The sequence below is a fragment of the Amblyraja radiata genome, chromosome 2 (assembly GCF_010909765.2).
Source record: "Amblyraja radiata isolate CabotCenter1 chromosome 2, sAmbRad1.1.pri, whole genome shotgun sequence".
Lineage (NCBI taxonomy): Eukaryota > Metazoa > Chordata > Chondrichthyes > Rajiformes > Rajidae > Amblyraja > Amblyraja radiata.
The window spans coordinates 99,429,295-99,456,674 of record NC_045957.1 but is presented as its reverse complement, the minus strand read 5'-3'; the positions used below and the strand labels follow the sequence as shown (position 1 = coordinate 99,456,674).

The 27,380-nt window shown below is 43.7% G+C and overlaps 1 protein-coding gene across 3 annotated transcripts in view; it reads right to left on the bottom strand.

The window, feature by feature from the left end:
* Positions 1 to 27,380, bottom strand: part of rab5a (RAB5A, member RAS oncogene family) — a 43,607-nt gene that overhangs the window by 4,586 nt on the left and 11,641 nt on the right. For all 3 annotated transcript variants that reach the window (XM_033051015.1, XM_033051023.1, XM_033012133.1), the window contains exons 2-5: positions 23,744 to 23,976; positions 13,427 to 13,578; positions 11,105 to 11,227; positions 6,742 to 6,835 (exon numbers count right to left, since the gene is read on the bottom strand). In XM_033051015.1, coding sequence (XP_032906906.1) covers positions 6,742 to 6,835; positions 11,105 to 11,227; positions 13,427 to 13,578; positions 23,744 to 23,909 — 535 coding nt within the window. In that variant the 5' untranslated portion in view covers positions 23,910 to 23,976. The remainder of the gene's footprint in view (positions 1 to 6,741; positions 6,836 to 11,104; positions 11,228 to 13,426; positions 13,579 to 23,743; positions 23,977 to 27,380) is intronic.

The window sequence follows — 27,380 nt, the reverse complement described above, 5'->3', positions numbered from 1 at the left end:
GCCCCCGCTACTCAAGGAGCTTGTGCTGAGCGGTAACCAGCTGTGGAACTTCAACCGGGGCAGGCTTTTCCTGCTAGGCTGGTTGGAGCTGCTGGACCTCGGTAGCAACCTGTTGACCACGGTGCCTCGCATGCTGTCCAACTGCACCCAGACCCTGCGCTTCTTCAACCTCACCCGCAACCAGATCTCCAAGCTGACCAAGGACTTCCTGTGGGGCATGACCTCCCTGCAGTACCTGGATCTCAGCTATAACAACCTGAAGACCATCGAGGCCTCCAGTTTCCCGGACAGCGCCATCAAACACCTTCGGGAGCTGCGGCTAAGCGGCAACCACTTTCTCTGCACCTGCGACGCCAGGTGGTTCGTGCGGTGGATCAATCAGACCACGGTCTACATCCCTCGCCTGGTCACCGATGTCACCTGCACCTCCCCCAAAGCCCACCGCGGCCACGGCGTCATCATGGTGGACCTGCACTCCTGCGAGTTGGACTACCTGAGCATTGGCCTCTACACTTTCTCAGCCGCAATCACCCTCTTGCTCCTCTATTTGATACTTAAAACAGGCCTTAATTCACAGTGGTGCAGCGGTAGAGTTGCTGCATGACAGCGAATGCAGCGTCGGAGACCCGGGTTCGATCCCGACTACGGGTGCTGTCTGTGCTGAGTAAGTTCTCCCCGTGACCTGCGTGGGGTTTCTCCGAGATCCCCCCACACTCCAAAGGCGTACAGGCTTGTAGGTTAATTGGCTTGGTGAATGTAAAAATGTCCATAGTGGGTGTAGGATGGTGTTAGTGTGCGTGGATAGCTGGAAGGGCCTGTTTCCGCTCTGTATCTCTAAACTAAACTAACAGGGGAGGAGAACACTGGACCTTCTTGGTCAGTTTATTATTTTACACTTATATACATTACACAGATCCCGGAGTGTAAAATAAAGCTGGCAAGCCGAAGTCATGCAAGAAACAGAGGAAAACGGGAGACGATTTTATTCAGCAACTCCGTTTTGGCAGAACATCTATCCTGTGTAAAGAAACCTAACTTTCAGGGGATTTAAATCTTGAGTTCAACTTCTACCTGAATTTAATCGATTTACAAAAGCTTTGAAGTTCTCCCTGCAGTCCGTTTCTTAAACACCTTTACGTTTTGTGCTTTTTTTGACAGCCAAGTACTTTAAATACGAGTTATATGGATGGGAAAGGAATGGAGGGTTATGGTCTGAGCGCAGGTATATGGGACTAGGGGAGATTATGTGTTCGGCACGGACTAGAGGGGTCGAGATGGCCTGTTTCCGTGCTGTAATTGTTATATGGTTATTATATGGTTATAAATGCCATTTATTGCATTGTAGCAATGATAGGCAACGATTTGATAAAAGGTTTTTTTTGTTTGCAAACACACAGCGGTTAATTACATGACAAGAGAAGCATGCAGCTACATAAGAGACACGGAGAAGCTGATCATCGGGGCAGTTCTGTCCATGGTCATGGGAGGCTTTTTATAGTTAAAAAAACTGCATTACATAATTTTTACCCATGTGATGATTTTTCCACACATCGGTAGTCGTTGTTGGCTCAAGAGTAACTCGGGAGAGGAACTTGGTAACTCGGGAGAGGAACTTGGTACATCGCAGAAATGAGAAGTAAACGGCAAACTTAGACATACACGTGGGAACTCGTTTAAACTCGTGAACATAAACTTGGAATCTCGTAGACAACCACGAGTTTGATTTTTTCTTTCATTCGGGATCACTCGTTGGTGGACTCGCACCGTGAGACAGGGCCATAAATGTCTGTGTGGGCCAGGCTTGTGATGGCTTTCTTTTAATCTCCTTAATTTGTATCTTCTTTCAAACACTTGGCCTTAGCCTTCCCATTTTTACACCTAATAATAATAATAATATCTTTTATTGTCATTGCACATCAGTGCAACGAGATTTAGTATGCAGCTTCCAACCGATGTAAAAGAAAAGTAAAATAAATAAATAAGCTGTTTGACGTGACCATCCGAGGGAGACAGTCCAAGGGGGATGGGGGGCACTCAGCAGGGCCGGTTCAGAGCCGCTATAGCTCTGGGAATAAAGCTGTTTCTGAGTCTGGAGGTTCGGGCGCAGAAGGCCTTGTAACGTCTGCCAGAGGGAAGTAGTTCGAACAGTCCGTTACAGGGGTGTGATGAGTCTTTATGGATGCTGACGGCCTTCCTGAGGCACCATGTGTGGTATGCTACTCACATTTTCTCCCCCGACCAGATACATATCTTCCCATTACATTTCAACCCACATTTCTCAAGTTATTAGTCTTTTAAAAACAGCTTCAAAATATTAAAGTTTACAATGTTCTAATTTTGAAGGGGAAAATGCCGACCGATGTCACAATACATTCACACGCTCCGGGCGCGAGGGGCACTCCAGCATTCCAACCTGCTCGGCCCCGTTGGGATCCCTCACCCTCTCCATCTCTACCTTCCCTCCCCCCCACTCACTCTAACCCCTTCCCTCTCTCTCTCTCTACCCCCCTCACCTCCCTCGCCCACTTTACCCCCTCCCCCTCCAGCACTCCAACCCGCTCAGCCCCGCTGGGACCTGTTCGGCCCCGCACGCTCGGTTTTGCGCACACAAGGAGAGCTCCGCTCACTGGATGCGGGATGAGGGGCCCATCGTGGGGAGTTACAATGGCTTCATTACCTTGACCCCTATGGCTCCAGAGGGGAGTTTGAAGGGTTTGTGGCGGTGGTGAACAAGGATATGAGTGCCAAGTTCGCCCGGCTGGTGTCCTCTGCTGTGCGGCTGCTGCCCCAGCTACCCTGGCCCCAGCCCTTTGGGAAGGACCGATTCCTCAAGCCCGACTTCACCTCCCTCAACGTGATCTCCATCGCTGGGAGCGGAATCCAGCCGGCATCAATATCCCCAACTATGACGACATCTGTCAGACGGTGGGGTTTAAAAACATCCTGCTCGGTAATGTGCTGGCAGTGGCCTGCCCTCTCTGCCTCTCTCTCTCTCTCCCGCTATGCTGTCTCTCTCTGCCCTCTCTCAATCTCTCTGCCCTCTCTCAATCTCTCTGCCCTCTCTCAATCTCTCTGCCCTCTCTCAATCTCTCTGCCCGCTCTCAATCTCTCTCTCTCTCTCTCTCTCTCTCTCTCTATCAATCTATCTACCTCTCTCTAACTCTCTCTCTCTTTCATTAAATTTATAAAACTGACATTTCTTAATTTTTTCCTATGGCCCGCAAAAATGTGCCAAATATATAATGTGGCCCTCATGCTGAAAAATTGGAGGTCCCTGCTGTATAATGAAGATTGACACAAAAAGCTGGAGTATTTCAGCGGGACAGGCAGCATCTCTGCAGAGAAGGAATGGCCGACGTTTTCGGTCGAGACCATCCTTCAGACTCGAAATGCCATGCATTCCTTCTCTCTAGAGATGCTGCCTGTTCTGCGGAGTCTCCCTCTCTACCCCCTCCCCTTTCTTCTCTACTCCCCTCCCTCTCTACCCTCTCCTCCACTACTCCCTCCCCCCTCTCCACCCCCCTCCCTCTCTACCTCTCCCTGTCCCACTCTAGGGAGTGGTGAGTATTCGGACCTATGGGTGAGTGGTGGAGTATTACGTTCGGGGACCAGCCGTCCCGTGACGCCGCACGCCCCCCCCCCACCCCTCCCTCTCCCACTCTACCCCCTCGCTCCCCCACTCTACCCCCCTCCCTCTCCCACTATAGCCGCGCCTGCGCAGTTGGGGGCTATGCGTGAGTGGATAGGGCCGGGGATGGGATAAAAGGAGCGAATGAATATTAATATGCGTGTGAGCGCATGTGCACGCACATGCGCGCGAGGTGGTTAGTGTGTGTCTCCACCCTCCCTCTCTACCCCCTCCCCCTCCACCCCCTCCGAAGGACACCACAGCACTCCAACCCGCTCGGCACAGCTGGGATCCCTCGCCCTCTCCACCTTCTCTCCCCCCACTCTACCCCCTCTCTCTAAACCCCTCCCTCTTCCCCCCCATCTCCCAGTCCCCTCACCTCCCTCTCTCTCCCTACCCCCCCACCCCCCCCCCCCACCCCTACGAGGGGAGCTGCAGCACTCCAACCCGCTGGGCTCCGCTCAGCCCTGCTCGGCTCGGACCCGCTAAGACCAGCTCCATGGGCTCCGCTCGAAGAGGTGAGGGAGGGATTGGGGGAGTGGAGGAGAGGAAACAAATCCTGGGGAGTCAAGGAGGGAAGACTCCGCATGCTCGGCCCTGCTGGGACCCTTCAGCCCCGCTCGGCCTCGCTAGGACCAGCTCCATCGGCTCCGCTCGAAGAGGTGAGGGGGCGGGGGAGCGGAGGAGAGGGAAAAACATCCTGGGGAGTTGAGCAGGGAGAGTGCGGGGGGGGATTGAGGGAGAGGAGGGGGTAGGGATAGTTGTACAAACATCTACACTCCCTCTTACGTCCCCTCCCTCTCTACCTTTCCTCTCCCTCTCTACCTTTCCTCTCCCTCTCTACCCTCCCTCCCCCCCTCTTCCCCCCCACTCTACCTCCCTCTCTCTGCCCCTCTCCAACCCCCTCCCCTCCCTCTACCCCCCTCAACTCTCTCTCCCCCTCTCTAACTCCTCCCCCTCCCTCTCTACCCCCCCATCCTCTCCCTCTCTACCCCCTCCCCCTCACTTTTTAACCCCTCCCCCACACTCTAACCCCCCCCCCCCCACACTCTACCCCCCCCCCTTCTACCCTCCCTCCCTACCCCCCTCACCCTCTCCTTCTCTACCCCCTCCCCTTCCCTCACTTATCCACATCAGATGCTGTCTGACCCACTAAGTTCCAACACCTTGGTAAACCAGCATCTGCAGTCCCTTCTGTCTCTCTCTTAATTAAATATTAATAATCATTTTTATATAATATCAAGGGGGAGGGGGGGTTAGTGTGTGTGTGTGGAGTGGTGTGTGTGGAGGTGTGTGTAGGTATGTGTGTAGTGGAGTAGAGGTGTGTGTGTAGGTATGTGTGGAGTGGAGGTGTGTGTGTGTGTGTGTGTGTGTGTGTGTGTGTGTGTGTGTGTGTGTGTGTGTGTGTGTGTGTGTGTGTGTGTGTGTGTGTGTGTGTGTGTGTGTGTGTGTGTGTGTGTGTGTGTGTGTGTGTGTGTGTGTGTGTGTGTGTGTGTGTGTGTGTGTGTGTGTGTGTGTGTGTGTGTGTGTGTGTGTGTGTGTGTGTGTGTGTGTGTGTGTGTGTGTGTGTGTGTGTGTGTGTGTGTGTGTGTGTGTGTGTGTGTGTGTGTGTGTGTGTGTGTGGGTGTGTGTGTGTGTGTGTGTGTGTGTGTGTGTTCCCTCCCCCCCCCCCCCCCCCCCCCCTCCCCGAGAGCTTCCCAAACTACTATGGGCCATGTCACCTCCAGTGCTAAGTTACTAAAATGCCAATCGACAGAGTAACTACCAGGCTAAGTCATGCAAGAGGCGCTCCCAGTTTTAGTTTCAGGGTGCAGGGGGCTGGAAGGCTTATTAACAATTACAAAGTCATTTCAATGGCATTTCAGTATCAGTATCAATAATGTGAAGGCAATAATGTACACAAGATAGACACAAAAAGCTGGAGTAACTCAGAGGGACAGGCAGCATCCTTGGAAGAAGGAATGGGTGATGTTTTGGGTCAAGACCCTTCTTCAGACTGTTTAGGGATAAGGGAAACGAGAAATATAGACAGTGATGTGGAGAGATAAAGAACAATGAATGAAAGATATGCATAAAAGTAACGATGATAAATAAAACAGGCCATTGTAAGCTGTTTGTAGGGTGAAAATGAGAAGTTAGTGCAACTTGGGTGGGGGAGGTATAGAGAGAGAGGGAATGCCAGGACTACCTGAAGTGAGATAAATCAAAATTCATACCACTGCGCTGTAAGCTGCCCAAGCGAACTATGAGATGCTGTTCCTCAGTTTACTTTTTGGCATATCTTTCATTCATTGTTCTTTATCTCTCCACATCACTGTTGATGTCTCTCATTTCCCTTATCCCAAACCAGTCTGTAGAAGGGCCAACTATTTCTTCTCTCCAGAGATGCTGCCTGTTACTCCAGATGAGTTACTCCCACTTTGTGTGTCTATCTTCGGTTTAAACCAGCATCTACAGCTCCTTCTTACACAATAATGTAAACAAGATGTGCTCAGTTTTGCAGAGGCTAACCCACACAGTAGATGGATCGAATGCCAGACATCATTTCCTATTTGCACATTCCAAACATGGCATTTGAATTCAAAATGTACATGCCATTCTTCCACAACACACCTGGACCACATCAGACTCCTTTAGCAGATTTTTTCTTAGATCCCCCTGCTGCCTTCAGGCTGTAGTGACTTGCACTCCTCAGGACCTAAATGTTTGCTTTTATACTCAGGTCATTGCTAGATTTCCCCTCTCCCTCCATAAAACTATTTATTTTCTTATTTCCACTACCCCTCTTCGAGTACCAGGTTCCATGCATGCTCGTTGAATCCAGTTCCAATGAAAAGCCATTGATCTAAATCATTATCTCCATGACTTCATCCAGAGATGCTATTTGACCCAAGATGTTTTTTCCCCCACAATTTTCGTTTTATTTCACATTTCCAACAATTTCCATTTAGTTGAATTGTAGTATGTCAATATCTCGTATAGTGTATTAGTTTTAAATGCACTACTTGAAAACATATGTAGAAGTCCCTTAATGCAAAAAAAGTAAATCTTTAAAATTCATGCTAAAGCCCAATTGTAACATAGAATATTGCTTTTAAAAGAATAAAACTTACCTATTGCCAAAAATATTTCATTCACATTCATTGAAGTCTTTGCAGATGTCTCCATGAATAATAAGCTGTTGTCATCTGCATAGGACTGTGCTTCCTACAAGACAAAATAGAAAGCAGTTTTCATGATGCTTGTTTGGACAACTATTTTGTAATTTTCCTTCACTAAATATTTCAGTTGTATGGTCTCCAGGAATTGTTTGAGAATGTTATTCTTGTAAATAAAAGATATTATAGTTGCACAAAGTTAAAAGGAGAATTAATATATTACTATGTCTTACAAGCAGAGCTGCCAAGTTTTGTCAGAGCATTTCAGTATTCGTACCTGAAAACCAGTATTTTGCTGAGAAAATCAGTATTTTTACACGGAGCATTTTTTCTGAAAAAAAGGTTTTTATGTGCGGTCATACCCATGTAAGAGTACTACAATGCATAACTTTTCTACCAATTCACATGTCTTCTACGCACCTTACTTGACAGCGCATTCTTTGCCATCTCTTTGTATACTTTATCACATTTCTGTACAAAATACGGAAAATCCGTACTACTTGGCAGCTTTGTACAAGCCATATTTCAATCTATAAAATCTCTCAAGCCAGGCAGTCTTAATTTGGATCTTCACTATGAGACAGCAATTCATTTTGAAATATCTATATCTATATCTCCAATACTATGAAGATGGCTAGCAATGGCAGGGCCCTGGGAAGTGATGCAGAGTGTGGCTTTAGGTGTACAGGCATATAGTTCCCTGAAAGTGGCATCACAAGTAGACAGGATAGGAAAGAGGAAATGTGATTCTTTGGTCTTCATCAAAGTATTGAGTATCGAGGTTGGGATATTATGTTACAGTTATATAAGATGTTGGTGAAGCTACATTAGGGGTAGTGCGTTCAGCGTTAGTCATCCTGCTATAGAAAATATGTCATTAAGCTAGAAAAAGTGCAGAGAAGATTTATGAGTCTGTTGCCAGGACGCATGGGCCTAAGCTAGAGGGAGATTGGACAGGCAAGGACTTTGCTTGCAGTACAAGATGCTAAAGGGTGATTTTGAACTGATAGTGGAAGTAGTTGAGACAGGTACAGTAACAACATTTAAAAGACATTTGGACAGGTATATGGATAGGAAAGGACGAAACAGATATGGGTTGAATGTAGTCAAATGGGACTAGCTTGGATGGGGATCTTGTTCGACATGGACAAATTGGGCCAAAGGGCCTATTTCTCCACTGTATGACTATGATATTTGAATGAAGATTCCTCAGGTGCATTCTTGGTTACTATTAGATTAACTAGCTATATGTACAAGTTTGAATACAACACCAGAGCTCATACAATATAAAACACTGTCAAGATATGTGGATTCACAAAAAACCCAAATTCAACTCAGCATTTACTGCTCTGTATCCTCCCAATATTTGTCTGTGGCACCATGGAGAAACACCAACTCCTAATGATCTATATAGGCATTAATGCACAGGTCTTGTCAAGCTCATTCCAATACCAGTGCAACACTGGACAACACATGGACACCAAATTTAACAAGGCTAACATCCCTAATTTAACATTAGCACAAGTTGTGACTTGGTCTGACAAGACGAAATTCACAGAAAACTGGTCAATGGTGATATGGGTTGTTGAGGATTAACTCAAAGATGGTTGAAAGTAAAGTCCAAATGACTCTGCCCTCTTGGGAAGACTCTAGGCCTTAATATGATACGATACGATAGAACTTTATTTACCCCAGGAGGGAAATCTGCCAACAGTCATAAAACACAAAATACGTGAAACATGAAATTAAAGTGACGAGTGGAAAGGATTGGCGGTGTGCAAAGATAGTGTGGGAGGGGGGGGGGGGAAGAATCAGTCTTCCCCACGACAGAAGGGGGAGTACTGTTTGATAGCCACAGGTAAGAAGGATCTTCTGTGGCGTTCTGTCCTGCATCTTGATGGAACCAGTCTATTGCTGAAGGAACTCGTCAGGTTGACCAGTGTGTCATGGAGGGGGTGAGCTGTATTGTCCACGATGCTCCGCAGTTTGAGGAGCATCCTCCCCTCCAAGACCACCTCCCATGCATCCAACTCCGCCCCCAGGACGGAGCCAGCCTTCCTGATGAGTTTGTTAACCTTATTGGTGTCCGATGCCATCGCCCTGCTGCCACAGCAAACTACAGCAAAGAAGATGGCACTGGCTACCACCGATTGGTAGAACATCTGTAGCATCTTAATGGAGACTTTGAAGGAGCAGAGCCTTCTCAAAAAGTACAACAAGCCCTGTCTCTTCTTGTACAGGGCCTCAACATTCCTAGACCAGACCAGTCCATTAATGATCATCTATCCACCACAGGGCAGAAGGGATTGTTCATTGGCAGTTGCACAGAACTGTTAATTCCATTCCCAGTTCCTTAATAATGAAACAGTTCATTTTGACATGCAGAAAAAAACATACAGCTGTATGCTGAGTAATGATTCATAACTATTTGTAAAAGCTTGAATTGTTACAACACCAAAGGAAACAATTTGGCTCTTCACGTCCACACCTGCTCTCTCTACTGGAGCAACCGTGCCAACTACACTCCTTCAACTGAAACAGTGCTAATTTTTCAAGAATACATTCATCCAATTCCTTCCTGAAGACCACAATGGAATACATCTGCAGGCAACTCATTCTAGCTTCCAACCATTTGTTGTACAAAGTTTTCTTTGTCAATCGTAATTGTCTTATTTTTTATCTTACATCAGAGTTCTAGTCCTAGACCCTTCTACCAAATAGGACTAACCTCTAAACCCCATTGTTCCATAGATTTCTAAATTTCCCTCATCAATCTCTTTTCCAAATAATCGGATGCTTCTCGTTAAACACAGACTTTTTAAGCATTATTTTTTATTCATAAACCCAAGCTGATTTTGTCCACTCCCATTAAAGCTCACCAAGAGATCTGCAAGATAAGCTAAAAAGTCATGGAATACTCTACTTCCTTGGATGTTTCAGGCACATTTACAATGACCTCCAAATTATAATTAAAGCAGAAATTCAGAAATGTGCCAGCATTTCACAAAACCAGAATCTCTACCACCTAAAAGGTCAGGGATGTGTGAAGAAGATGTGTGAGATCACCGATAGATCCAACTCAGGTCAGCAATGTTTCTAGGTATCAGTATTGGTTTATTATTGTCATGCATACAGAGATAGCGAAAATCTTTGTTTTACACGCTAACCTATCAAATCATACAAGTGTATAATCAAATCCTACGGAAGTACAAAGTTGTGCAAAGAGAGAGAAAAGTGCAGATTAGTGTTACAGCTACAAAGAATGCAGATTAAAAAAGCCCTCCACAAGGTAGATTGGGAGATCAGCACCACACGTTTAGCCTATTCAATAACCCAATAACAGAAGCTCTTCCAGGATATGATGGTACACACTTTCAAGCTTGTGTACCTTCTGCCCAACTGGGATTTAAATTGTAATCGAATATGTTACACGGTTTCCCAAGTCAGCATGAAGTGTAGATGGAGTTGATGGGGGAAGGTTGGTTTACAATTGAAACCAACACCAACAGAACAGTTAGGCACAAAAAGCTGGAGTAACTCAGTGGGTCAGACAGTATCTCTGGAGAAAAGGAATAGGTGACACAGAGTTTTTCACACAGAGAGTGGTGAATCTCTGGAACTCCCTGCCACAGAGGGTAGTCGAGGCCAGTTCATTGGCTATATTTAAGAGGGAGTTAGATGTGGCCCTTGTGGCTAAGGGGATCAGAGGGTATGGAGAGAAGGCAGGTACGGGATACTGAGTTGGATGATCAGCCATGATCATATTGAATGGCGGTGCAGGCTCGAAGGGCCGAATGGCCTACTCCTGCACCTAATTTCTATGTTTCTATGTTTCTATGTGACCTTTTGGGTCAAGACCCTTCTCATGGGAAAAGAGAAACGAGACATATAGAATGTGATGCAGAGAGATATAGAACAAATGAATGAAAGATATGCAGAAAACGTTATGATGATAAAGGAAACAGGCCATTGTTAGCTGAGGCTTAGGTGAAAATGAGTATAGACAATGAGACTCAACAAGACAAATTTGAAGCTGATACGATTTGGGTGGGGGAGGGATGGAGAGAGGGGCGATGCAAGGGTTACTTGAAGTTACCACTGGATTACACTACCCAAACGAAATACGAGATGCTGTTCCTCCAATTTGCGTTTGGCCTCACTCTGACAATGGAGGCCTAGGACAGAAAGGTCAGTGTGGGAATGGGAATACCATTGAATATTGAATTGTGGTATGAATATTGATTTCTCTAACCAGCTTTCAAAGGTTTTTCAATACAAATAATAATGCATTGTAATGTTTTTTTTATCTTTTACATACCTGAAACTCAACAGTTCGCTTGTTAGCGAGATCAGCTTTATTCCCTGCCAAAGCTATTACAATGTTCGGACTTGCTTGCCTCTGTAGCTCCTTAACCCAATTCTTGGCGCGTGCAAAAGTGTCCTACAAGGAAATATCAAACATGCAAGAGTTTTTACGTTTCCCACACAAAATGTTCGTCCACTGAAAATTATTAATTGAATTCCAATTACATATTTGGTAAAATCAAGTGTTATCCCCCAGCCATCTCAGAATATACATGAAATGGCTTAACCTTGCTCGACTGCTCTTCACTGCCAGGCGAGGGGGAGGTGGGGGTAAAGAGAGTTGGAGGGGAGGGAAAGAATGAGGCGGAAGGGAGGAGAGGGAGAGTAGGAGAAGTGGAGGGAAGCGGGAGGAAAGATGAGGGCGATGGAAGGAGAGAATAATATTCACTGTTTGAAGAGATCACAAATGCTCTCAGGGAAGGTTGTAAGGAAAAACTACTCCCTTCAAGTGGTAATGGGTAAAAAATGGAAAAATATCCATGCAAAAGAATGAAAGACCACAGGAATTGAGTTTTCAAGTTGTAAAGCAGAAGGAGCATTAATTTAGCTGAATATCTTCCCTTCCCTCACAACAGCAGCCATACTTGCCATTTCTTTTACACCTACAAATCACCCAATTTATTTCAAATTCTCCAAACAGATATCCTATTCAGCTTTCAGGTCCGAATTTCAATTGTCCTTGGCTATCACAAAGAAACACTAACTCATTTGACATAACTCCATACCAATTTAATGGGTACTCTAGCTTTTTAAAACACTAGACTAAGTGGTACCTGTTGGGTCCCAGTCACACGGGACGCCTGGTCCCCCAACGCAACTCATTCCCCAATGCAATATTCCACCACTCACCAGTACCCCCAACGCAACCCGTTCTTCCAAAGCAATATTCAACCACTCACCCATAGCCCCTAACTGCGCAGGCACGGCTAATTTCCCCTCATCCCCCAACACTCTCCCCCCCGCTTCCTCTTCATGTGTGAGAGAGGAGGAGGGTGTGCGGTGGGAGGGGAGGGTGGAGGCAGGGGGAGGGAGACCGTGGTGTGCAGGGAGGGGGGTGTGTGGCGGGAAGGTGTGGGGCTGGAGGGGAGATGTGTATGTGTTGCGTCTCTTGTTGCATTCTTCAGGCGGGGGCTGGTGTGGGAGAGGAGAGCATCCTGCCCAAGGGGGAGGCGGACGGCTTCAGACGGGGCATGTCGGGGCAGTGCTGCCGTGGCCTACCGCTGTAGGACCCCCCCCCCCCCACCGGCCCCCGACAGAAACTGCCCCCCCTCCCACGCTGCAGGACCCCCCCACCTGGAGTCGTCCCGTCCCCAGCTGCAAGATGCTCCCCCCCACAGCCCCCGCCTGGGGTCGTCCTGCAACCCCCCCCCCCCCCCTCCAACCGTCTGAAAACTCTCCTTGTGTGGGGGGGGGGGGGGGGGTGCGGGAGGGTAGGGTGTGTGCGGGTCAGGGGGAGGGTGTGGGAGTGGGGATGTGTTGGGGGAGGGAGAGGGGTGTGTGGGGGAGGGAGAGGGGTGTGTGGGGGAGGGAGAGGCATGTGTGGGGGAGGGAGAGGGGTGTGTGGGGGAGGGAGAGGCATGTGTGGGGGAGGGAGAGGGGTGTGTGGGCAGGTGGGGGAGAGGGAGGGATGTGCGGGCAAGCGGGGTGGTGGCTGTGGGGGGGTGTGTGGTCGCCGCAGATACAGCTCTCACTTTGCTCACCCCGCACCTTCTGCTTTTGGCCTCATTCAGTAGCTCCCGGTCCGGCTCCAGCTTGACTCAGCGGCTCCTGGCTCGGCGTGCTGGTTGCCGCTAAAGCAGCCCGCACGCTGCTCACTCGCACAACACACTCTGCCCACTCCGCTCCATCAGCTTTATTCTCCTCTCTGCCGGTGATTGACAGCGGGTCCCGGAAGGGGGCGGTGTTTACGATTTTTAAACCTTCATAATTTTTGTACTATGCCACCGATCGGAACAAAACTTGTTGCGCTTGCAACACAGGAGAATGGCAAGTAAGGTGGCAAAAATCTTAGTGCTATCGGGTACCGTTTTTGCACAAATGTAAAAACAACACAAACCAGAAGAGGACAAGATGAGAGTTTTATAAGTATATAGATAGTTCAATCTCCAACCCCACAAAAGCCCATTAAAAGTGTATTTTATTAAGTGTAAAAGGTACAGCTTTTTATGCTGGTCAGTATCTGGAGAGAAATAAATGGTAAATTTTGTTTACTTTTGTTTTAACATAAATCATTGGAACATTATCAAAATAAATAATGTTGCGTAATTTCACTTACATCATTTGTAATATCATAAACTACGATGGCGGCCTGTGCTCCTCGGTAATACATTGGGGCCAAGCTGTGATATCTTTCTTGCCCTGCTGTGTCCCATATTTCAAATTTTACAGTTGTGTCATCGAGGCAGACAGTCTGAGTTAAAAAAGCAGCTGAAAGAAAAATAATTATGTGTATAGAGTGCTGCAATTAAGAATGATCATTTCCACAAATCAATGGAAACAAAACATTTGTTTTTCATAAAAGAGTTTTTAATTTACACACTTGGATATGATCTTACATGGAAAAAGGGTGGCATTCTGCAATTGGCCTACAAAAAAAAGTTGCAGTTCACGCATGTTAACCTAGGTTAGAATAGACAATCATTTTGGAGCACATGAATAACAATTCTGACGAAGTTTGCTGCCACAATCTGACTTAAAAAATAGATTTCCAAATGTTAAAATCATAACTGAAGTCAATACTTTCAGAAAAGCATCTCTGACTTCAAATTAGCTGAATGCAAATGAAGTTTAATTTCTGAGTATCCTTTAATTTTAGGTATAGTAAAAATATTGTTTGGGATGCTTCAAGTTTTAGTCAGGACAATTTTGCTAATTTTTATCCATCGTATAGACCACCTCCATAAATGTGTAAGAAAGAACGGCAGATGCTGGTTTAAATCGAAGGTAGAGACAAAATGCTGGAGTAACTCAGGTTTATAATAAAATATTTATGGAGGTGGACACAAAATGCTGGAGTAACTCAGCGGGTGGGGCAGCATGTCTGGAGAGAAGGAATGGGCGATGTTTACGGGTCAAGACCCTGGGGTCTCGACCAGAAACGTCACCCATCCCTTACCCATTCCTTCTCTCCAGAGATGCTGCCCCACCAGCTGAGTTACTCCAGCATTTTGTGTCCACCTCCATAAATATTTTATTACAAACGTTTTCCAACATAAAAGTTTAAAATCTAGAGCTCAGATATACAAATACAACTTTTAAAAAGCAAACACCTTAAAATGTTACACTGACTTTAAAAAGCAAGTTATAGATAGCCCATACTTACAGTTTATATCTAATAATAGAACATCCATAGCCCTCTGGGATAGAAAATTACAAAATTATTCTTCAGTTGTGATGGTATTTATATAGATAATAAATAGTAACCAGTGTCCTTGTACCAGAGCTTCACTAAAAAGACAGCACCAGTTTGAAATTAAAACAGAAAATGCTGGATCACCCAAGTCAGTCAGCATCTGCAGAAAGAAACAATGAACATTTGAGGTCTTCAACTCAGTTTCACATGCCACAGATGTTAATGACCTGCCAATAGTTTCCAGCATTTTCTGTTTTTATTTAGATGTCACCAATTTAGATTCTGACGAACGTTCAGTTATTGAATGAATAACCCACAAAATTCCTCCCACTAAAATGAATGACAAACTATATTTCAAAATGTAAATTAACATAGGGTCCAAGAGTGCAAAATATTAATTCACGACAAAAGCAATTTGCTTTCTGCAAGTCAATCATGCAGCACAGAAACTTTGAACCGATGTTTATACCAACATTATTGCTCATCTGCACTAATCACGTGCCCACATTAGGATTTTATCCTTCTTCGCCATGCCTCTTTGAGTGTCCATCTAAATGCTTCAAACACAGTTATTAAATTGAATTCCACAACCTTTGGCAAGATGTTCAAGATATTAAACACTAAAAAAATTCTTAAACCTTTGGTCCTCTTTGAGACCTCATCTCCTTATCTTAAACTGATGCTCTCTTGTTTTAATATTCCTACTGCTGGGATAATTTTTTGTTGGACTATTTATCCTATTTTGCATCACATAACATTGTATACTATCAGGTCACTCTTCACCCTCCTTCACTCCAGGAAAACCAACCTCAGCCTATCCAATCCCTCACCATACTGAAAATCCACCAATCCACAAATATCCTCAGCCTCTCATAGTTTTATATACTCCTATCAAGTCTCCCTTTAACCTCCAACAATCCACAGAAAATAATCTAAATTGATCTAATTTTCCCTGGAGCTGAAACCCTCTAACACAGGCAGCATCTGGCACCCGTTTCAACCCTTCCACGTCTTTTTTGTAATGGGATGACCAGAACTGCATGCCGTACTTCAAATGTGTCCTAACCAAAGCCCCATTGAACACTATTATGTTTTATATATGGGTGTTTCCGTAAATACAGCACTCAGTAGTGAAACTGAAGGCCACCAAACTGCCAGGTTATTTTCCTGTTTGTATGTAATATTCCCATTGTTTCATCTCCTATATTTTAAGTAGTATAGATCATGGTGTATAGCCAAAATAATGAAGCAAAAGTCATAAAGAGGACCTCGGATGAGATAGAAGCAGGAGAGGAATGGGAATGTAAACATGAAGCTAAATCCAAGCTTTGCGAGAAGCACTTATCTTTAATCAAGTTGGACAATTATATGGCCCGTGTGTTTGGAGTTGGGAATTGAGTAATTTGAAACAACTTACAAGTCTTTGCCGACTTTGTAAGACTGGGGCAAACTTATGTATTTAATGTTTGTAATACATAGGCAATTGTATTTAACTGTGTAATGTGTAGTGAAACCATTTGTGAAATGTATTGTGTTTTAATTAGGATTGTAAATATTGGATCCTGTTTAGATCTGTAGTTTTAGAGGTGACTTATTTCCAAAAGTGAGAACATGTGTTTTGTTTGTATGTATTGTGTGATTGCTGTATTATATGTGTCTTTTATATTTTGAGGGGTGGTCTTTGAGAATTGAGCCTTGATGAAATGAAATGATTCTAAAACAAAGAAGGTAAAAAAAAACACAAACAAGGGTTGTAAATAGAGGCCAGAAAGGGAGAGTCATGTTGTAAATCACTGAAAGGACTCAGTTGATTGGTTAATGCAAATAAGCTAATGTATGGTAAACCATAATGATTGGTTAATGGTTTGCCGCACCCTCTGTACCATGATTGTCTAATACCTATATAATGCCTTGATTTTGTACCAGAGAGGGAGTTCTCTTGACCTGCCCCGGAGCTGTTGGCTCTGTGTTGGAGGGTTCAGAGAATTATTGCAGCGCTGCAATAAAGAGGTATTAAGCCGAGACAAGTGTTTGAGTCAAGTTTTCTTGAGACTAGACTGACGAAAAGAATCCAATGTCATGAGTCTGCAATGTACTTGCAAGAAATGATTTGTTAGCCCTTAATGATAATGCCATGAGTTGTTTGGCCTACTGCCCTGCCTGTGCTTGAAAGTACAATGCTTAATTGGAAATGAAATGAAATGGCAATGCCATGAGTTGTTTGGCCTGCTGCCCTGCCTGTGCTTGAAAAGGCAATACTTTATTAGGTCCGACTGCGTTTGGAAGGAATAAATGCTTTATTAGATCCGACAGTGTTTGGAAGAAATAAATGCTTTATTAGGTCCGACTGTGTTTAGTCCAAGGGTCCCGCTAATTTTGTGACCTCCGCTTAGTGGACAGGTCGCGCTGAATGCGTAATTTTTGGTAAGTGCAGAAGTCACACTGATTGCGGAAGTCCCACATTGGAGAGACCGTGCTCAGCCGTGTGAGTAGATTCAAGAAATTTTACTGTCATATATAGAGTGTGTGTGTGTGTAATGACCCTGGCGTGAACTACGGGCCACGTGGTGGGTTATGTGCTGACATTTTGTCATGGAGCTTCAAAATCAATAAGTGTACCATATGTCATATATGTTTTATAAATATTTTTTTCTTTTTTTTCTTCAAAATTTGAAAGTATTAAATTTTAGTCAAATTTTTATCACAAATTAGCTTAAAAGGATCATAGGTAGGCCCATTTTTAATCCTGTGTTATTTCATTATGATTTAATAACTTTCAAATTTGGCCACCCATGTCAGAGGTTGGTACCCTTATGGGGCTGTCCCACTGCGGCGACCTAATCCGCGAGTTCTGGCGAGTTTGCCCTCGACTCATACTCACAGCATGGTCGACACGAGGTCTGAGGAGGTCTTTGTAACTCTCCTTCATGTTCGTGAGTAGTCCCCGCGTACTCGAGGCCTCAGCTAGGCCGCGGCGTATTTTTCAACACGTTGAAAAATGCCCGCGATTTAAAAAAAGGTTGCCATGGAAAAAAATCTATACTTTTTTTACTCGTAGGTTTAGTCGAAGTAGGTCGTAGAAGGTCGGCATGTTATTCGTAGGTAATCGAGGGTAGTCGAAGGTAATCGAAGGTCGTCGTAGATAGTCTTCAACATAGTCGAAGGAGGTCTTTCCTAGCCAGTTCCCTTTGATATCAGAGAACAGAACAGTTCAGCACAGAAACATATCCCTCAGTCCACAATCTCTGTGCCAAACATGACGCCAAGTTAAACTAATCTACTCTGCCTGCATGTGATCCATATCCCTCCATTTCCTGGATATCCAAAAACCTGAAACACCAGCATCTGTTTCCACCATCACCCCTGGCAACACAGTCCAGGCATCCATCTCACTATTAAAAACTCGTCCCACAATTCTTTAAACTTTCCCCCTCTGACATTAAAGCCACTATCATTGATATTTTCATACTGGGGAAAAAAATTCTGACCTTCTATCCCATCTTTGCCTCATATGATTTTTATGTACTTTATCAACCTCCGATGCTCCAGATATCATGTAGAATATAGAACAGTACAGCACAGAAACAGGCCCTTCGGCCCAAAGTGGTGATGCCAAACATGTCTAGTTGAACTCGTATCATCTGCCTGCACATGGTCCATATCCTTCTATTCCCTGCATTCCCATGTGCCTATCTAAAAACTTTTTTAAGACCACTATCGTCTCCACCACCATTCCAGGCAATGTGTTCAGGGCCCCCATTAATCCATATCCTTCCATTTCCTGCATATCCATATTGCTATCCAAAAACCTGAAACATCATCATCCATTTGCACCACTTCATGTCTCCCCTCAACCACCAATGCCCCAGAGAAAACAATCCAATTTTGTCCAACTTTTCCTTATACCTAATACCCTCTCAAAGCCATCACGTCCTTCCTGCAATGAGGGTGAGCAGAACAGTACAAAATACTCCAAATATGATCTAACAAAAGTTTTATAAGGCTGCAACGTGACATCAATTGCACTTTTAAATACACTACCAGAACACTCAGCCTTCGGGTGCAGAAAATTTCCAATTCACCAATAACGGTGATATTTAGTGTGATTATATCTATCATTATTCATTTACTTTTATTCAAGATCCACATAGAAAATGCAAGCTATAGCTGCCATATATATTATTAAGCGTACATTAAGTACTGGGCTTATATTCGCTGGAATTTAGAAGAATGAGGGGGGGGTCTCATTGAAACATACAGAATAGTGAAAGATTTGGATAGAGTCAATGTGGAGAGGATGTTTCCACTAGTGGGAGAGTCTAGGACTAGATGTCATAGCCCCAGGATTAAAATATGTTCTTTTAGGAAGATGAAGAGGAATTTCTTTAGTCAGAGGGTGGTGAGTCTGTGGAATTCTTTGCCCCAGAAGGCCGTCGAGGCAAAATTAGTGGATATATTTAAGGCAGTTTATGCTGCTTTGCCTCCACTGCAGAATCAAGGTCATCAAGCTGTGGTACACAGATGGTGTTCATGTGTGGACATATTCAGAGACAGAGCACCAAATCATCAGGTTTTTCATGGAAGCGTACGAGAACTAATATTTTGCTTTATATACATATAGGTCCATGATGAGACAATGGAAATTATCTTGGGAGCCACCTATCAATAAAAGGCAGATATCATTGATAAAATTCACAGATGTCTCTAGTGCAGCTGCACAGCTTTCAACATCCGAGGGAAAGTACATTTCAAGATCAATAATTTACACATAGCAAAACACTCATGATCTACCAGGCAGCAGTGATCCCTAACTTATGCATTTCTAAAACATGATCTACCCAGAATTGGCACCTCAATGCATTGGTGGAGTCATATCATTAAGCTGTCAGACAGTAACTTACCTACAAAATCCACCCTGCTTTTAATTTCCCTCTCTTCTCTGTTCCTGACCTGGATTTGCACCCATTTCTCCCCTTCCACCTTAATCGCTTCCTCTAGCTTCACAATTTGCACCACTTATATCTTTATCTGATCTTATACAGTCTTATACAGTGTCCTCCATAATGTTTGGGACAAAGACCAAAATTGTGCTCCATAATTTGAGATTTGGAATAGGAAAAAAAATCACATGTAGTTAAAGTGCACATTGTCAGATTTTAATAAAGGCCATTTTTATATGTTTTGGTTTCACATGTAGAAATTACAGCTGTGTTTATACATAGTCCCCCGATTTCAGGGCACCATCATGTTTGGGACACATGGCTTCACAAGGGTTTGTAATTGCTCAGGTGTGTTTAAACGTCTCCTTAATGCAGGTATAAGAGAGATCTCAGCATCTAGTCCTTTCTCCAGTCTTTCCATCACCCTGGAAAGTTTTATTGCTGTTTATCAACATGAGGACCAAAGTTGTGCCAATGAAAATCAAAGAAGCCATTATGAGACTGAGAAACAAGAAAAAAAACTGTTAGAGACATCAGCCAAACCTTAGGCTTACCAAAATCAACTGCTTGGAATATCATTAAGAAGAAAGAGAGCACTGGTGACCTTACTAATCGCAAAGGAACTGACAGGCCAAGGAAGACCTCCACAGCTGATGACAAAATAATTTTCTCTATAATAAAGGAAAATCCCTAAACACCAGGTGAAGATAAAACTGAAGGACACTAGCCCCCAAAACAAGCATAAGCAAAAGATGGTTGCAATACGGGCCTGGCAGAGCACTACCTGAGAAGACACAGCAACGGGTGATGTCCATGAATCGCAGACTTCAAGCAGTCATTGCATGCAAAGGATATGCAACAAAATACTAAACATGACTATTTTCATTTACATAACACTGCTGTGTCCCAAACATTATGGTGCCCTGAAATGCAGGGACTATGTATAAACACTGCTGTAATTTCTACATTGTGAAACCAAAATGAAAAAAATGGCCTTTATTAAACTCTGACAATGTGTACTTTAACCACATGTGATTTTTTCTATTACAAAATCTCAAATTGTGGAGTACAGAGGCAAATAAATAAATTATGGGTCTTTAAATGGAGAAAGAATCCAGAAATCGGAGGCGCAAAGGGGTTTGGGAGTGCTGGTGCACGATTCCAAAAAAGTTAATTTGCAAGTCCAATCGATAGTAGGGAAGGCAAATTTAATGGTAGCATTTATATCAAGAAGACTGGAATACAAAAAACAGAGATGTAATGCTGAGACTATAAGGTGCTGGCCAGGCCGTATTGGTGTATTGTGAGCAAATTTGGGCCTCACATCTGATATGCTGGCTCTGGAGAGGGTGCAGAGGAGGTTTACATGAATGATTCCAGGAATAAGTGGGTTAGCACATGATTAGCTTTTGGGTTTCGAAGGTTGAGGGGGGGGGGGGGACCTCATTAAAACATAAAATAATGATAGGCATAGAGAGTGGATGTGGAAAGAATGTTTCCACAGGTAGGAGAGTCTTCTCTTCGCGTTATATATTAATGATTTGGATATAGCCTCTGAATTAAAGGGCACTCTTTTAACAATGTGGGGAGGAACTTCTTTAATCAGAGGATAGATAATCTGTGAAACTCATTGCCACAGAGGACTGTGGAGGCCAAATCAGTGGATATTTTTAAGACGGAGAAAGACAAGTTCTGGATTAGAACAGGTGTCAAGGGTTCCGGGGAGAAAGCAGGGAAATGGGATTAGGTGGCAGAGATCAGCCATGATTTGATGGCGGAGTGGACTCGATGGGCCGAATGACCTAATTCTACTCCTATAATGTGAGCTTTTCATCACTGGCCTTTATCCAACCATCTGCCAATCAAAAGCCGCTCTCACCCGTATCCACCTGTCACTTGTCAGGCTTTCTCCTGCCCCCATCTCTATTCCAGCTTTCGCTCCCCCCCCCCAACAACACTGATGAAGGGTCCTGATCCAAAACGTCACCTAACCATATTCTCCAGAGATGCTGCCTGACCCGCTGAGTTACTCCAGCACTTAGTGTCTTTTTTCCCCTAAACCCAGCATCTTCAGTTTCTTGTGTCTTTAATCTATTATTTAGTATCTTGATATACTCAGAGATTTAGTGGCTAACATCTCATTTTGAGATGCTGACTCATTCTAGACACACCTGCCAGGAGTTTGAGATAAAAGATTTTGCTGCTCTATATCCAATCTTCAGAATAACTTGATTTTGTTGGGAAATAAATTTGGATAGCCAAGGATATTCTGAACATGTACCACTGTGGTCATCCAGATCAACAACAAACGTGATGCTATTAAACCCCTGAATCAATCACCTCTTCACACCCCCTTCCAGCTTGTGTTGCCACATACTCCAAATTCTCCCTCATTTGGATATTCCATTACTGTACTTTATTATAGATACATTTCCATGCAATTTCTTGACCGTATCAGTATTTAGCAAAGCGTGTATCAATGTCGCACACCAATCAATACTAGACTTGGGCCCATCATTGTTAAAAAAAACTGTTTACTACCTAAAATTTAGATTAAATTATCAATTTTGCAGAGGATCACAGAGTTTTAAACCGGTTAAGTATAATTGCAATCCCAAGTAATATGATTAGAGTCTTGGCATGGGTGTTCTGATTTGTTGGGAATGGAAAAAAAATGTTTGAAAAAATAATTGCTTAACTATAAACTTGAAATATAATATTCTTAAGGGCAGTAATGAGGACAAAAGAGGCAAGTTCAGTCAGAAGAGAATAATTTAAGAAAAGTGAGAACAGGAAACGTTTCAACGTCTTCTACATCAAAGTCAGCAATGAAAGTTGGATGAACAAGTGTTTAATTGTAACAAAGTCAACTATGCATGGGCTACCAAAATGGGTGCATTAGGAAGATAAAATTATATATATTTATCTAGTTTAAGGTATAAGTATAGAGAATAGAGGATTAGGTTTCATGGCAATGCGCGTTGATTAACAGTAGGTAAGAGAATCCACTTTAGAGACAATAGTGAGAAAACAAGATATTCAGTTCCCGGAGAGGAAGAAGCAAATTATGCGGGATTGAGGGTCTGAAGCCAGAGGTGGAAGAACATGGGAAAATGAAATAGGTAAAGCCCCTGTCCCACTTACGTGTCCTTGGCATGCTAATTACGCGACCTCGTGGTCACGTTGAGGCGCGATGGTCCCGCAAAGGTCGCGTGTGACGGTCCTGCAAAGGTCGCGCGCGACTTTATGCGTCCGCACAGCCGTCTGGAGTGCGTGACGTCATTTGAAGATGGACACAAAATGCTGGAGTAGCTCAGCGGGACCGGTAGCATCTCTGGAGAGAACGAATGGGTGATGTTTCGGGTCGAGACCCTTCTTCAGTCTGAAAGAAGGGTCTTGACCTGAAACGTTATCCATTCCTTCTCTCCAGAGATGCTGCCGGTCCCGCTGAGTTACTCCAGCATTTTATCTCTATCTTCAATCTTCTTGGCCCCGCTCTGGGAGTAGAAGTGGGGGTGGATCCGGATCCGCAACGACCGTGAGCCCCAGGCCGAGTTCGACGATCGTTTGCCTGCTTCTGCTGCTGTTGGAGGTGAGACGTTGCGTCACGCCAGAGTCTTGGGCCTGTCCCACTTTGGCCGGTGGTGCGCGAACATTTTCGTTCACTACAAAATTTCGGAGCGCCGCGTGATACCGCGCACAACTCCATACCCTTCCGCGCGTCTCAGTGGGATCGGCCCCACGATGCCCGTGCGCCTCGACGCGACGACGAGGTCGCATAATTTGCGTGCCAAGGACACGCAAGTGGGACAAGGCTTTAACAGTTTGAGCATCAATAACTCGTTTAGAAGTGTGGTGATGATAACACCGCTTTCATATGCGTTCACAGGAAATGCAATATCTTCCCTTTATCACTTGCAATTCTGGATCCCAAACAGTTCTTCCAAGTGAAGTAGCAAATCCTATCTAGAATAAATTAACTCAGAACTAGCATTTCAAAAGCAAGAAAGATTCCTGCACAAAAGCATCAGTACATTAGCAAGGAAATTTAATTATTTGTCACTTCAGCTGCTTAGTGTACATTTGGCTTCCTCCCCACTACATTAAAACTTTCAGTCAATGCTATACATTTTGTTAGCTGAGGAAATTCTCACTTTTTGAAATTCCCAAATGAGAGTAACATGGAAATGTTAATCTGTGAAAGAGGGTAGAAAACAATGTATAATTACACAGTACAATGCAAATACTGATAGGATTTTAGCATAATTGTTAAAACAAAAGAGGTTAAAACAAAACTTACCACCAATTGTACTCTCTTGGTATTCATGGAACTGCCCCTTCACAAAGCGAAGCACTAAACTAGATTTTCCAACAGCAGATTCTCCAAGTAGAACAAGCTTGAACTGGCAGATTTTGTTAGCAGCAGCTGGTCCATTGGGTCTCACTACGCCTCCCCGATTTGCCATGTCCCAATTAGTCACCAGAACCACTTACTACAAACTGGTATTCAATCTTCGTCCAATTGGTTTCAGGCTAAAAGAGAAAACAAAACTTTTCGTGAATTTATAGCAAACATTCAATTAATGCAACAATATTTCACATACCATTATAGGGATTTTTCTGGATCAAGATTTTAAAAAGTCCCAATCGTGCAGCAAAATTACTCATACAAAAAGGTACAAACACTTAATTAATCTGAAAATCCAAACAAACACAAATGTACAGCAGTTTAACCATGATCTGCAAAGAATGAAATTGTAAATAGGCATTGATGAGGACAGCCCATCCCCAGAACACTTAATAATGCAGATAAAATCCAAGCCTATTGAAAATAGCTGCATGAGGAAAAGCAACACTACTGTACCATTATTTCCCCACCATAAAGATTTTTTTTTAAATTTCTCGAAAGATAACTTCATTTGTTATCAGTGACTGTCCATTTCCTTCTTCCAAATGGTCAACTTATCCAATGGTCAACTAAGATCCACTAATAACTTATTTTGATTACTTAACATAGCACAGGAACAGGCCCTCCAGCCCCCAATACTCTGAACATGATGCCAAGGCCAACTTTTATCTGCCTGCACATAGTCTAGATACCTCCATTTCCTTCATATTCATGTGCCTATGCAAAAGTTTGTTAAGATACCACTATCGTATCTGCCTCCACTCAGCTCTCTCCTTGGATCCCATGTGATCTAACTTTCCAGAGCAACCTACCAAGCGGAACCTTTCTCAAATGCCTTGCTGAAATCCATATATACGTCTACAGCTTTGCCCTCACCAAACATTACAGTGACATCTTAAAAAAAAAAACTCACCGATTCGTGAGACACGACCTCCCACGTACAAAACAAGCCCTTGCCCATCTAAATGCTTGTATATCATATCACTCAGAATACTCTTGAGTAATTTTCCGACCACAGACTTTAGGCCCACTGGCTTGCAGTCCTCAAACTTTTCCCTGCAGTCATTCTTGAATAGAGGCACAACTTTTGCAACCCTCTAGTCTTCGGGCACCTCATCCGCATTTAATGACTCGTAATCTCATTAAAAATCTCGTGAATAATATTCTGTACTCGGTATCTTCCCCTCTATTGTATTTGAGTTTTACTTGATTGTATTTACGTATGGCATATCTAATCTTTTTGGATAGCATAGAAGACAAAAATGTTCCCGTACCTCAGTACATTTAATAATAAATGTAAACCCAAGTGTGCTACATTCAAGATAATGCAAAATTCATCATTAAATAAAGAGTGCCTTGTTTTTCTAACATGCTCAATGCTTTCTTAGTGCCCCTTTTGTTGTTTTTTCCCCTGCTTTGTAGCTCCCCAAGTATGATGGATTGCAATATTTTTGGTGCAAGCATCTTCATTTGAAGAATATTGCTGCCTAGCTAACACCTGCTAAGTACCTCTGTTTTCAACATATGCATTAGTAATGTTTGCAATTCAGCCCAGTTTCCTTTTGTCAAAAACATGTGCAATCATTTTTAATGTTGGCTTTATTTTCTGCCCTTCAAATTAAAGATAGATTTTGTCTTGAGGCAGTGCCTCATGTAGATGCTTTTGAGGAGAGGACATCTGTGCCCACGATGGACTGGGCTGAATCCACCACTGTCTACGTGCCTGTTGCATTCCTGTGCATTGGAATTGCCGAACCATGCCTTTTTTCGTGAATACATCCACGTGCTGGGCCCTGGCCAGGAAAAGATGGCATCACCCAGGAAACAAACACGTGGTCTCCGACTTCCCCTTTCTGAAGTGAACGATTAATTGCTTGATTAGTTTATTGATGTTGCTGCACCACTTAACCAGGTGATCATTCTCTCTCGCTCTCTTTAGTGCACTAACTCATCACCACCCGTACTACAACAAATTTATAGAATGCATTGAAGTTGTGCCTAGCCATATAATCACGAGTGCAAAGAGAGTAGGGCAGAATAGGCTGTGGGTCGAGGTGTTTTTTCGTTTAAATTCGTGACCCAAATCACGTTAACTACCTTAATTTTTAACATATTGTGTATAAATATTATAGAAATCATACCTGAAACTTGTCAAGAACAAAACCTGCACATATTTTTAAAATAGGAGAAATATTTCCAATTTTCCGAGTAGTAATTGTCCAATCAATGCACGCTTGACATTGCGTCGGACGCCAATTGACCAATCACGCGCTTTGTTTCATGGTAGCTAGGCAGCGAGCACTCTGGGATCATGGCTGCCTCCTAATTACATCAAAACAATAGCAAGGTCTCAATGCTGGATGACAAGGACCCCTACGTTAGTCTCTTATTTATTGACTTATTGCTCTGCCTTCAATGCCATAATCCCATCCAAATCTGGAATTTATTACCAGTATTTATAATCCCCAGAGCCCTGTCCCTGTGCAGGCAGATGAGATTAGTTTATCTTGGCATCATATTTGGCACAGACATTGTGGACCGAAGGGTCTGTTTCTGTGTGGTGCTTTTCTAGGTTCCAAATAGAGATGAAAGGATTTTAAAAAAAGAGTGGCTTAGGAGACAAATTCCATAGTTTGGACCCCCAGTACCCTGTGGGAAAATCTCAAACGAGGAGACATAATTACATGATATGGTGGAGGGGGAAAACATTCAACACTGGGGTGCTTGGGGACAAATTTTCTGAGTGGCAAATGTCTGGAATTCTCTACACCAGAGGGTTGTGGAGGTTAGATCATTTGGGGGTATTTAAAGTGGTAGACATATTTTTGATAGATCAGAGAAATGGGAACTCTAGGGAATTGGCACAGACGAGATGAGGCCTTGGGCAGATCGTTTCTGAAGCAAATGTAGAAACAATAGAGGGACACATTTAAGATAGGAACAGAGCTGTTCCAGGCGGTGCTGGCTCGAAGGGCCGAAAGGCCTCCCCCAGCACCTATTTTCTATGTTTCTATCTTGGTGATGTCACGAAACTAAATTACGAGTCAAATATGTCACCAAGATTCAGCTTCAGGTAGCTGCCAAAGACGACAGATTTACTGATGAGGGAATGGAATTTATGATTAGAATTAAAGGCTGATTTTGGTCTTCCAAATTCAAGTTCACATTTATTTGTCACATGCACCAATTATGGTACAGTGAAATTGAGTTACCATGCAGCCATACAATCAAAAACAGCACAATACACAATAGAATGTAATATAAACATCCACCACAGTGGAATCAACATTCTTCACTTTGATGGAAGGCAATAACATTCAGGCAATCTTCCTCCTTTGTTCACTGTGGTCGGGACCATGAACCCTCCGTAGTTGGCACTAGTTGGGTGATCGAAACTCCGACATCTTGGAGTTGCCGAATCGGCCACTTGTGTTGCTGATTTGTTGGATCAATATGTTTATGAAGTGGATTCTCATCCACTATTTCGTACCAAGCAGCTTTTCTGAATAGTTATCCACATTAGTTGAAG